The sequence below is a fragment of the Plecotus auritus genome, assembly GCF_963455305.1.
Source record: "Plecotus auritus genome assembly, chromosome: 4".
NCBI classification, from domain to species: Eukaryota; Metazoa; Chordata; class Mammalia; order Chiroptera; family Vespertilionidae; genus Plecotus; species Plecotus auritus.
Genome location: NC_137775.1, coordinates 59,560,123 through 59,573,762, shown reverse-complemented (window position 1 = coordinate 59,573,762; position 13,640 = coordinate 59,560,123). Strand labels below are relative to the sequence as shown.

The following is a 13,640-nucleotide window of genomic DNA, read 5'->3' as shown; positions in this document are numbered from 1 at the left end:
CCTTCCAGACTTTTCTCTAAGGAGTTACACAGGCCATGTGCCGTTGTCCTCATCTGTCCTCTGCATCAGAACTTCACTGTGATATAAATACACTGAGGTAGGAGGACCCTTCAGCAGGCGACCTGGAGGCCGAGACTAGCTCTACTGGGCCAAGCTCCTGGTGTGCTCTGGCCTCGTCACTTCTGTGCTCCAACGATGCATTCTTGGTACAATTGTCCTATTGCTTTTGTCTTCTCTTCCATAAAGTCTAGTCCATTTCTCGTTCTATGATTTACTAACAACTCATTTTATTCTAATGAAACTTGGTGCTTCTCTTCCTCCTCTGGAGATTTCCTTTTATTGATGCTGCCCTGTTACTTACACAATCTTATAAAGTAGGTGTAGGTGGGAAAGAATATCTTCCTGTTTGTACTCTTTAGTTGGTTGTGATTGAAGCTTTCAGCAAACCTGGAGAAAAATGGATCTATGGTTTAAACTGGAGGGAGGAAATGGTTCGTTAGCACTAGGTCTACTCTTACCAAGCTGGACAGGTATTGAGAAAAAACACATGTGGCCCTAGCTGGTTTGGCTCAGTGGATAGAGCGTCGGCCTGCGGACTGAAGGGTCCTGAGTTCAATTCTAGTCAAGGGCACATGCCTGGGTTGCGGCAGGCTTGATCCCCAGTAGGGAGCATGCAGGAGGCAGCTGATCAATGGTTCTCTCATCATTGATGTTACTCTCTCTTCCTCTCTGAAATCAATAAAAATATATTTTAAAAAAATACATGTGCTTTTTTAAAAAAAATCTTCTACATGTGCTTTTTATTAAAGACTTCTATAGAAACTGAAGAAAGGCCATAAATGGTTCAAATACTATAATAGGATTACCCATAACTTGGAAGGATTATAAAACATTCTATCTTCACTTTTTTCACCACTAAGGAGCTCTTTGGAACAGGAAGGCTGTCGTAACTACAAATAGAAAAAAAACACCTTATTCTGAGTAAGGTTACCTCTTATTTCATGTGCGTGCAGATCTTGGACTACCTAGAGTCCTCACAGGTATGGGTGGGAAAGGGACTGCTTTCACCGACATTGTCATAAATTTAGGATTTTTGCAATATGGAATGAGACCTTAATACTAAAGCCCGGATTTCCCAGGGTAGCCAGTAGAATGCTATGGGCTCACTCAGAAATCTCTCTGCACAAGTGTGTTCAGGGGCAAGCCATGTATTCTGATGAGGTTCCCGAAGGGAAGGCCTACGGATGCCTTATGACATTGTGAGGAGGTGGAACTGGTAGGAGAAGATTGATATTTTCTGGAGCTTAAATCTTCATAAAAGCGTCTTAAGTTGTTTTCCATGTTCTCATCCTGGACCTTTAGTGTATTGACTAAGGAATGGAATATGGTTCTTGCTGGTTTTAGTTGTAACTAAAAGTTCTGAAAGTATTATGGATCTTTAATCTGTAAATAGAGTTGAAGATCTGACATGTGCACAGCTACTCCAAAACAGAATATAAAAGCCTCATCAAAATAGGATGCACTTTTGCTATAAGTAATCATCTATTCGATGCTTGCACTTCTTGTGTTTCAGAATCAGTCATGTTTGTGCCTGGAATGAACAGTCCATGAAGAGTCAAAAAGACAAAGTAAGGAGTGGGTGTAGCTATAAATTAATAGGTTTGCAGATAAAAAACACACAGAGCAAATAATAACCAAAACAGTTTATATTATAACTTAAATTAAGATTCTTTCACATAAAAAAAATAGCAAGCTATAATGCTTTTTGTACCCTTAGGAAAAGGACATTAAAAAATGCTGAACATTGACATTCATTGCATTTATGATTAATTTCCACATTTCACATTTGCTATCCATAATTCCACCAAGACCTATTTCACCTGTCCTTTATACAGTGCTTCACACTGTAATTATTCTTCTAGAATTGCACTTATTAGCCTGTGGTTATTGAGCACTTGGAATGTGGCTAGTCCAAGTGAGATGTGTTTATAAATGTAAAATATACCAGAATTTGGAGACTTAGTATGAAAAAATAATGTAAAAACTCTTATATTCACGTTTTGAATATATTAGATTATATAAATTTCCAAAATTAATTCCATTTAAAAATATTTTAAATGTGGCTACAATAAAATAAAAATTATATGGGGCTCACATTAATTATACTTCAGTGGGACAGTACTGGGCTAGAACATCTGAAAACAAAGTGGCTATAGCCTTAATTGACCAGTATCTTACATACTACTGTCTGCTTTTGGAAATGGGAATTGCAAAGTAAAATAACAATCCGGCTGCTTTTGTGCATGCTTTTAGTTTTTTCTAATGAACATATATTACCTTTTAAATAGAGAAAGTAAAAACGTTACGTTCTGTCTGCAACTCGAAGGAGTTACAAAAAATGGGACTGGCATTTAAGACATGTAGCATAAAACAATAAACCAAATCCCCTTATTACTTGTATATTTTGCACTTATAGCAGGTGAAAAAAATGAGGCACGTAGAGGTGGGAGTGGAAATCTGGGTGACACAGGTAGTTCACTATCTACTGTACAGAAATTATAATTCTTGTTCAAGTTATTGTGGAAGCTCTCCTGCTCGGTGACTGGTGATGTGGTTGTGCAAGCCACTGTGCTCACACCCTCTCTGCGTTTCCATGAGAAAGAGGAGCTGCTTTTCTGGCACTTAGAAAGGCAGAGTAGGTGCAATTTTCTTTTCTTTTCACATCTAGCGTGTGAGAACTTTTACTATGAAATTCACTAATTCTAATCTCCATGTTGACATAAAGAGATTTGTCCGTAAATTATTTAAAACCTGACTGGTTAAAGATTTTCAGTAAAATATGCTACAATGCTTCTTTTTTTTCTTATTGGTTAAGAGCAATTTATTTTGAAATGTTGCTTTTGTGTGGTTTTCTGGGAACATCCTGGAACACTTGTTTTAACAGCCTTCTCTGACGAGGCACGATCCCAGCCACCACGCATCAGGCCCTCCCAGGAGGTCCTATGACATGTGAAGTTCTAGTTAATATTGTGGTGCACTCACTTCCTCCGCAAAGGCAACGGGCACAACCACCCCCTGACGCTGCAACTCTCGGAGGACATCTAAGATCGAGTCTAATTCTGTGCGGAACTTGTCCAGCTCACGATTCTTCAACTGTGCGAGTCTTTTCCATTTCTCAATTTCTTTGTTTTGCTCAGTTTCTACTACTTGGTGTGTTTGCTGTATTATCTGTAAATAAAAAAAAATTCCATATCAATGGTGGAGTTCACAGTGGGGGTGAAGGACATTTAACAATTTCGAAGAGCTAACGTGGGACAATGTGGTAACAGTTAAGCTGTGGCCCAGGGGGAGAGGGGGGGAGCCCCACCTAACGGGTTTCCTTGTGTCAACAAACAGGCTTGCAGGTGAAGGTGGTAAGAAGAGGGAAATTTAGTATCTAATTCTGTAGGGAGTTTTACAGTATTTTTTTTTTAAGCTGTGAATAAAAGTACCATTTAAAGCATCAGAAATTATTTCTAATACCTTGGTATGAATCCAAACATCCAAAAAGCTGTTCCTCTTCAGAACAACCCTTGAGATGCAATCAAGACAGTTTTCATATACTGTACAACGCATGTCATTGCAATCATTCTAGAACTAGAAATAGTGATAAAAGCATGCATGTAGCATCTACCATATGCCGGGGTTGGTTATAAGCACTTACACACACACACACACACACACACACACACACACACACACACCCATTTAATGGGTGGGGAAATTGAAGCACAGGTAAGTAAAAAAAACAAGCAAAAAAACAATTTGGTCAAGGTTCACACATAGCCCGTGGGAGGCAGCCTGGCCCCAGAGTCCCTGCTATTAACTATCACTAGACTGCCTTGTTTTGGGGGTCAATGATGAAGTGAGGGTAACCTGTCAAGTACCTTAAGGGAATCATTAGGCACAAGCATTACAAACCATAGAAAGCTAGACATACAAAAACTAGTTAGGGCAACAAAACCAATAATGTTTCTAAATGTTAAACATGCTAAACATCTTCAATATAATTTTTTATCTATAATCCTGTCTTGCTATAGATTAACTTCATGATTCTAAAATAAAAGCACCTCAGAAATATTGTGTAAACAGGTGTTTGAGTTAAGAGGAACACAAAATGCTGTATAAATGTTCAATTCTAAGCTAACACAATCGCCTCACGTAGTTTCAAAATTGTTTTCTTGTGATGAAAATTTGATTTACTTTCCTAGCAATTTTCAAAAACACAATACAGTATTGTTAACTATAGTCATCATGCTGTACATTACATCCCCAGAACTTATACTGGATGTTTGTACCTTATGCCCATCTTTATCAAGTCTCCCCCCAACCCCCCAATTTTATCTATGAGGTTTTGTTTGTTTTTAGATTCCACATGTGAGGTCATAATAGTATTTGTCTTTCTCTGACTTGTTTCCCTTAGCATAATGCCCTCAAGGTCCATCCACATTGTTGCAAATGGCAGAATTTCATTTTCTATGGCTGAGTATTGCTGCGTTGATGTATACACACCACATTTTCTTTATCCATTCATCCATCAGTGGACATTTACATTGTTCCCATGTATTGGCTATCCTAAATAATGCTGCAATGAACATGGGGGTTCAGCTATCTTTTTGGTGTCCCTCAGATATGTAACGTGGAACTGTTGGATCACTTAGTAGGCCTGTTTTTAATATTTTAAGGAACCTTCATACTGTTTTCAATAATGGCTGCACCAATTTACATGCTCACCAGCAGTGCAGAAGGTTTCCTTTTTCTCCACATCCTTACCAGTACTGGTTATTTGTCTTTCTGATGACAGACATTTTAAATGGCTCAGGGGGTATCTCATTGTGGGTTTGACTTGCATTTCCCTAATAGTGAACTTGAGCACTTTTTCATGTACCCTGTTGACCATTTAAATATTTTCTTTGGAAAATGTCTTTTCAGGCCCTTTACCAATTTTTAATCGCATTATTATTATTTTTTTGGTATTGAGTTATATGAGTTCCTTATATATTTTGGATATTAACCCCTTATAAGATGTGTGGTTTCCAAATACTTTCTCCCACTTCATGTTGCCTTTTTATTTTTTTGTTGCCTTTTCATCATTTTGTTGATTATTTCTTTAGCTGTGCTCTTTTTAGCTTAGTGTAGTCCCACTAGTTTACTCATTTTGTTGCTTGTACTCTAAGTCTCATATCCAAAAACTCTTATTAAGGTACTTGTCAAGGAGCTCTTTCCCTATGTTTTCTTCTAGTTTTATGGTTTCAAGTCTTACTTGAAATCTTTAATCCATTATGAGTGATGTAAGACAGGGATCTAGTTTCATTCTTTTGCATGTGGATATTCAATTTACCTAGAATCATCTATCAAAGGGACTATCATTTCTCCATTGAGTATTCTCTATTCCCTTATCAAATATTAGTTAACTGTATATGCATGGATTTATTTCTGGGCTCCTGATTCTATTCCACTGGTCTATGTGCCTCTTTTTAATGCAAGTACCATACTATTTTGAGACTATAGCTGTGTAATATAGTTTTAAATTAATAAGTGTGATGCCTCCAGCTTTGTTCTTTGTTAGGATTGGTTGGGCTATTTGGGGTCCTTTGTGATTCCTATGAATTTAAGAATTCTTTTTTTTTTCTAATTATAGTCATGTGCTACTTAACGAGTGGGGATACATTCTGAGAAATTTGTGAGGCAATTTTGTCATTGTGCACACATAATAGAGTACATTTATACAAACGTAGGTGGTATAGCCAAGAGCTTGGACTAATCATATTTCCTCAAGCACAAGTGAGAGCACAGAATTCATTTTCCCTGAGCACTCAGGGGTTGTGACTGATGCAGGTGAGCCAGGTGCTAGAGGTAAAGTCGCTTCAGCCACTAATACTCACAGTGACATCCATCGGGTAGTAGGCCTGGGTAGGTTAGCAAGTGCAGCTCCTTTAAAGCCTCACTGGTACCTAACACTTACGAGGAATTTAGCAGAGTGTATGTTGCAATAAAAGGAGTTTATATTCAGTTAAATGTGTGTCAGAGAGTCCCCTTCAGTGTTGATATTCTCAGTGAGAAAAAGAAAGCATTCCCTGCACAATGAAGGCTTTTCTCCTTTGTGAACAATCAGGTGTCTAAGGAAGCTAGATTTTTGGCTAACAAATTTCCCAAATTCACTACAGTCATGAGGCCTATCACCAGTGTGAATTCTCTGGTGCTGAGTGAGGTTACAGCTTTGACTGAAGGACTTCCCACAATGAGGACCCTCATATGGCTTTTCTCCAGTGTGAACGTTGTGGTTTTTACTGAAATTAAATTTCACTGAAGGACTCCCCAAATCAGTACACTCATATGGCTTTTCACCAATATAAACTCTGTGGTGTTGAATGTGGGTAGATCTATGACTGAAGGACTTTCCACAATTACTATACTCAATATAGCTTTTCTGCAGTGTGAACTCTGTGTGGTGGTGAATAAGGGTAGAGCTTTGACTGAAGGACTTCCCACAATCACTACATTGATATGGCTTTTCTCCAGTATGAACTCTGTAATATAGAATGAGGGTAAACTTTTGTCTAAAGGACTTCCCACAATCACTATACTCATATGACTTTTCTCCAGTGTGAACTCTCTGGTGTTTTATGAGAGCAGTGCTTTCATTGAAGCACTTCCCACAACCAGTACACTCATGGGGCTTTTCTCCAGTGTGAATTCTATGTCGATAGAGGTTAACAATTCGTCTAAAGACTTCCCCACATTTGTTACCCTCATAATTCACTTCTCCAGAGCATATACCCTTGATGTTGAACAACTTTCTGGTTGTGGCTGGCAGCTTTTTCATATTCACTCCACTGGTGGTAAGTTTTTCCACTGAGAAATTCCTGTGAAATCTCACTGCCCCTGTGTGGCTCCCCAGTGTTGAAAGTGGTCTGGTGTTGCAGATGCCATATGATGCCTGGGAAGACTTTCCCAACCTCCCTACTGATTGAAGGCACCCAAGATAAGTAGAAGCTGCACCTGCTCACAAATGAGGCCCTTCCATAGCTTCTTTCCAAGGCTTCTCTCCACTGGCATCCCTCTGTTTTTAGTGAGGGTTTTACAATGAAATAGAATTCTCTCAAACATGCGTCACTAAAGAAGCTTTTCTGCTCAAATAATGCTGCTTGTGACTCAGGTGTAAAATATCTTTTCAACACCGAGACACACCACTTACACACATGATGAATCTTCTGGGTTGCTGGAGCTGTCTTAGAGGCCTGACCTATGACTCTCCTTATACAGATACACTTTGCTCAGAAAAGGCCTCTGCATCATCCGTGTTATGCCAACAACCTACAGATGCTACAAGTGCAAAGACTTCTAGTATCACATTGCAGTACAGAAATCTCTGAGCCTCATCAAGGAGCCCTCACTCTTCCTCAGAGAAGGCAATGGCCACGTCCTCAAAGTTCCTATCTGTTTTGGACCCTGTGACCTGTCTTATAGTTTTCCAAGTACAGGTCTTTGACCTCCTTGGTTAAATTTACTTCTACGTATTTTATTCTTTTTGATGCAAAAGTAAATGGGATTGTTTTCTTTAATTTCTCTTGCTGAAAGTTCATTGCTGGCATTTAAAAATTAATTTCTGAATATTAATTCTGTATCCTGCTACTTTAACAAATTCACTTATTAGTCTTAATAGCTTGTTGGTGAAATCTTTAGAGTTCTATATAGTATCGCGTCATCTGCAAATAATGACAGTTTTACTTCTTCCTTTCCAATTCGAATGCCTTTTATTTTTGGTTTGATTGCTGTGGCTAGGACTTCCAATACTACATATATATAGTATATGTAGTATTGGAAGTGACTGTTACAACCGGTTGACCAAATGACCGGTCAACCAGTCACTATGACGTGCACTGACCACCAGGGGGCAGATGCTCAACACAGGAGCTGCCCCCTGGCGGTCAGTGCACTCCCACAGCCAAACACCTGCGGCCAGCCAACCTCCCTTGGTCCCTCCCTCCAGCCCCAATCGCCAGCCAGGCTGAGGGACCCTACCCGTGCACCGGGCCTCTAGTGTTGAATAAAAGTGGTGAAAGTGGACAACCCTGTTTTGTTCCTGATCTTCAAAAAATACTGTAGCTTTTCACCATTGAGAATGTTAGCTGTGGGCTTGTCATACAAGGCTGTTATTAAGTTGAGGTTTGTTCAGGCTGGGTGCATGAATTGGGTAGGGCATTGTCTCTAGGAGTCACTAGGATGGGTAAATGGTGTCAGCCAGGTTAATGGAGAGCTACCATTTGGCCCCAGCCTGTATCTCCCAGCTGGGTGGGAAAAGGGCTCAACAGAACATTGTTGCCTGCCAGTGCTTCTGTCCCTGGAGAGAGCTGCTCTGACCACTGTGGCCTCCAGCCCTTGCTTTGAAGCTAGTCAACCCAGTTCCTCATATTTCCCTGATGCTTTTTGAGCTGTTCCGCCTGTGCTCAGGCCCAAAGGGACTGAGTCTGTGAGCAAGTGAGTTTGTGCACAGCTCCTCAAGAGGATCACCTGGTTCTCCAGCAGCATTCCATCTCACTCAGGTGCAGTTGCTGTTGGTTTTCACAGCGAGATGTTATAGAGACTCCTCTTCCTTACAATGGTGTCCTAGGATGGGGAGTCGTGTGTGGGGCTAGCAGCTCTCACACCACAGCTGAGATATCTCTCCTGATTCTTACAGAATCACCACACTGTGGGTGTGGGACCAGCCCATTCTGTGACTCCACTCTTATAGTCTTGTGTGGCTTCTTTATTATATCATTAGTTATACAACTTTTGTTCAGCTTGTCTTTATGTGGTTCTCAGTTGTGAGAGGAGGCAAGCATAGTGTTTACTTACTCTGCTTCTTAACATGAGATTTTAAAATATACTCTTCAGATATACAATACTAGAGGCCTGATGCATGAAATTTGTGTGAGGGTAGGCCTTCGAAGCCGCGGCGGCTGCCTCGATCCCTCACAGCTGTGGCGGCTGCAGCCCTGGCTTTGTCTGGAAGGTCGTCCAGATGGTCATTCCAATGGTCGTTCTGCTGTCCCGTCTAATTAGCATATTAGCTCTTTATTATATAGGATAGTATTATTAATTATAGTCAACATGCTGTACATTACACATCCATGACTTGTTTATTTTAACTGGAAGTTGGCACATCTGACCCCCTAATTCATTTTACCCATCCTCACCTCCCACCTATGGAATCTACCTATCTGTTCTCTGTATCTATTAGTTTGGCTTTTAAAAAATGTTTTGAATGACCTTAAAGCAAATCTTAATTAGTAAAAATTTGTCTTTCTGATAGTTCATTAGTGTATAGAAACACAATCAATTTTTGCATATTAATTTTGTATGCTTCAAATTGGCCGATTCATTTATTACTTCTAACAATTTTTTGGTGTTTTTAGGGTTTTCTATATATGACATTATGTCATCTGCAAATAGTGAAAGTTTTACTTCTTCCTTTTTAGTTTATGTGCTTCTTTTTCTTGCCTAATTGTTCTGGCTAAGACTTCCAATACTATATTGAATAAAAGTGGTAAGAGTAGGCATCCTTGTTTTATTCATGATCTTAAGAAAAAAGCTTTCAGCTTTCACCACTGAGTATGATGATACTGTGGGCTTTTAATATGGGGACCATACTGTATTGGGGTGCATTCCCCCCATGCCCCATTTTTCGAGAGTTTTACCATGAAAAGAACTTGAATTTTTTCAAATTTTCTGCATCTATTAAAATAATCATGCGATTTTTATCTTTCACCTTATTAATGTGATGCATCACATCAATGATTTGTGGGTAGTGAACAATTCTTGCATCTCTTGAATATTCATAATATGTGAACCTTTCAATGTAGTGTTGAATTTGGTTTCCTAATATTTGGTTGAGGCTTTTTGCATCTATGTTCAATGGGAGATATTGTTCTGCATTTTCTTTTCTCCATAGTATCCTTGCCTGGTTTTGGTATTGGGTAATGCTGCTCTTGTAAAATAAGTTTGAAAGAGATCCCTCCTCTTATACGGTTTGCAAGAGTTTGGGACTGGTATTCATTCTTCTTTAAATGATTTGTAGAATTGACCAGTGAAGCCATTGGAATTTTAAGAGATTTTTGTTCACTGATTTAATCTCTGTTCTAGTGATCGGTCTGTTCAAATTTTGAATTTATGATTCTGTCTTGGTAGTTTGTATATTTCTAGAAATTTGTCCATTTCTTCTAGGTTGTTCAATTTATTGCCCTATAATTGATTGTTCATAGTACTGTCTTATGATCTATTTGGTATCAGTTGTAACATCTCCTCTTGCATCTCTGGTTTCATGTATTTTAGTCCTCTTCTTTTCTTGGTGAGTCTAGCTAAAGGTTTGCCTTTATCTTTTTAAAAAACCAACACTGTTTTATTGACCTTTTCTACTGTCTTTTAGTCTCTATCTCATTTATTTCCACTCTGATCTTTATTTTCTTCCTCCAATTAACTTTGTGCTTCGTTTGTTCTACTTCCTGTGGGGTGTAAAGTTAGGTTGTTTGTTTGAGATCTTGTTTCTTGATGTAGGCATTTATTGCTACAGTTATCTCTTAAAACTGATTTTGCTGCATCTCATGAGGTTTGGTATATTGTTTTCATTTTCAGTTGTCTCAATATATATATTTTTAAATTTCTCATTTGTTCTTTGATGCATAATATGTTTAGGAGTATGTGGTCTAATTCACATATTTGTGCATTTTCCCATTTTCTTCTTGTAAATGATTTCTATTTTCATATAATTGTGGTCAGGAAAAATGGTTAACATCATTTCAGTCTTTAAGTTTATTAAGACTTGTTTTGTGGCTGACTATAAGATCTATCCTGGACAGTGTTCCATGTGTGCTTTAAAAGAATGTGTATTCAATTGCTTTTGCGTGGAATGTCCTGTATATATTAAGTCCATGTGGTCTAATGTATTTTTTTAAGGCCAATGTTTCCTTCCTGATTTTCTATCTGGATAATCCATTCCTGAAAGTGGAATATTAAAGTTCTCTACCATTATTGTATTTCTAAGTATTTCCCCCTTTAGGTTTGTTCATATTTGCTTTATATATATAGGTGTTCCTATGTTAGATTTTATATCTTCTTATTGTTAAATGTTACATCTTCTTATTGTATTGACACCTTTTAATTATGTAATGACCTTTGTCTTTTTTAGTCTTTACCATATAGTCTTATTTAGTTTGATATAAGTGTAGCTACCAAAGCTTTATTTTGGTATCCATTTGCAGGGAATTAATCTTTTTCCATCCTTTAACTTTCAGACTGTCTGTGTCCTTACAACTTAAGTGAGTCTCCAGTAGGCATATAGATAAGTCTTTAAAAATAAAAATCTGAGGCGGGGGGAGGGAAGGGACGGGAACAGGAGTGGGATGGAAGAGGTTTATGGGGGGGAAAGGAGGCCCTATGTAATACTTTCAACAATAAAGATTTAAAAAAAAATCTATTCAGCTATTCCAGTGGTTGGCAAACCGCGGCTCACGAGCCACATGCGGTTCTTTGGCCCCTTGAGTGTGGCTCTTCCACAAAATACCACGGCCTGGGCGAGTCTATTTTGAAGAAGTGGCGTTAGAAGAAGTTTAAGTTTAAAAAATTTGGCTCTCAAAAGAAATTTCAATCGTTGTACTGTTGATATTTGGCTCTGTTGACCAATGAGTTTGCCGACCACTGAGCTACTCTATCATCTTGGTGGGAGAATTTAGTCCTTTTACATATGAAGTAATTATAAATATATACCTATTGCCATTAAAAATATTTAGTAGGTGTTTTATAGTTCTTCTGTTCCTTTTTTCTTGTGCTCCTCCTGTGTGCTTTTATGATTTTCTTAGTGGTATGCTTAGAGTCCTTTGTATCTTTTGTGTATCTACTATAAGGTTATCTTTGTGGTACCATGAGGATTATTTACATAAGACAACTTAAGTTTTAACACATTCTAAAACCCTGTATTTTTCTCCTCTACTGTTTTGTTTTTGATGTCACAATTTATATCTTTTTATCCTGAAGAAATTATTATAGCTATATTTTGACTACTTTTGCCTTTTAACCTTCATATTATCTTTATGTGATTAATCCACCACCTTTACAATGTTAGATTATTCTGCATATTACTATATACAGAATATATTGCTTTTACCAGTGAGATTTCATCTTTTATATGTGGTCCTATTACCAATTAGCACCCCTTTGTTTCAACTTAAAGATGTCCCTTGAACATTTCTTGTAAGGCTGGTGTAGAGATGATTAACTCCTTTAGCTTTTGTTTGTCTGGAAAACTCATTTCTCCTTCAACTGTGAATGACAGCTTTGTTGGGTATTCTGGTAATAAGTTTTTTTTTTTCTTCAGTATTTTTTAAAATCAAAATGTGGAATTATGGTTGACATATAATGTACTTTAGGGGTACAACACAGTGCTTCAACATTTATACACCTTATGAAATGATCATCACAATATATAGTAACCTTCTGTCACCATATATTATTTCAATATTATTAGCTATGTTTAAGTTGTACATTACATTCCTGTGACTTATTTTATGACTGAGTTTGTCATAATTCCTTCATAATTCATTTCGTCCTTTCTGCTATTTTTTGAGCCAATCCCTTTTGGACTGCAAAGTTTTTGCTGATGTCTTATGGTTTCCTCATTGTCTTTAGCTTTTGATAATTTAATTACAGTATGTCTTGGTGTGGGTTTCTTTGGGTATTTCTTATATGGAACACCCGGCACCCTGGATCTGGATGCTATTTCCTTCCCAGGTTATGAAAGTTTTCAGTCATTATTCTTCAAATAAGTTTTCTGCCCCTTTTCCTCCCCTCTTGCGACCCCTGTAATGCAAATGTTGGTCTGTTTGATGGTGTTCCATAAGTGCCTTAAGCTACCTTCACTTCTTTCTTCTGTCTTTTTCATTCTTTTTTGCTGCTGATTTTCACTGTCCTGCCTTTATTTTTTTTTAAGCTTTTGAATACATTTTTATTGATTTCAGAGAGGAAGGGAGAGGGATAGAGAGATAGAAACATCACTGATGAAAGAGAATCCTTGTTTGGCTGCATCCTGCACTGGGGATTGAGCCCATAACCTGGTCATGTACCTGGACCATGAATCTAACCATTACCTCCTGGTTCATAGGTTGATGCGCAACTACTGACCCACACCAGCCGGGCCACCGTCCTATCTTTGAGTTCACTCATCTTTTCTCCTCCTCCATGAACACCTCGATTGTATTTTTCAGTGTAGTAATTGTAGTCTTCAGTTCTGTGACTTTTATTTGGTACTTCCTTATAATTTTACTTTGTTCATTCGTTTCTTTATGACTATTATTTTGAACTCTTTAACAGATAAATCACTTATCTCTGTTTCCTGAAGATCTTTTCCAGAGGCTTTATCTTGTTCTTTATTTTGGAATATATTTCACTATTTTTTCCTGACTCTCTGTGTTAGTTTCTATACATTGGATAAAAGAGCCACCTGCCACAGTCTTGAAGGAGGGTGTCATATAGATGAAGCTGTCATTCAACTCTGCCTTCCTTTTCCTAGTTCTTGGTTTTCTCTTAAATTTTTGTAATTATATGAACAACCTATTTTATTTTTA

General features: G+C 38.0%; 1 protein-coding gene across 1 annotated transcript in view; it reads right to left on the bottom strand.

Annotated features, from left to right (window-relative positions):
* Positions 1–1,689: 1,689 nt before the first annotated feature.
* CEP162 (centrosomal protein 162) overlaps positions 1,690–13,640 on the bottom strand; it is an 89,619-nt gene continuing 77,668 nt past the window's right edge. Inside the window, exon 27 of the mRNA XM_080666079.1 lies at positions 1,690–3,228. Within this exon, the coding sequence (XP_080522205.1) occupies positions 3,022–3,228 (207 nt within the window). The 3' untranslated portion in view covers positions 1,690–3,021. The remainder of the gene's footprint in view (positions 3,229–13,640) is intronic.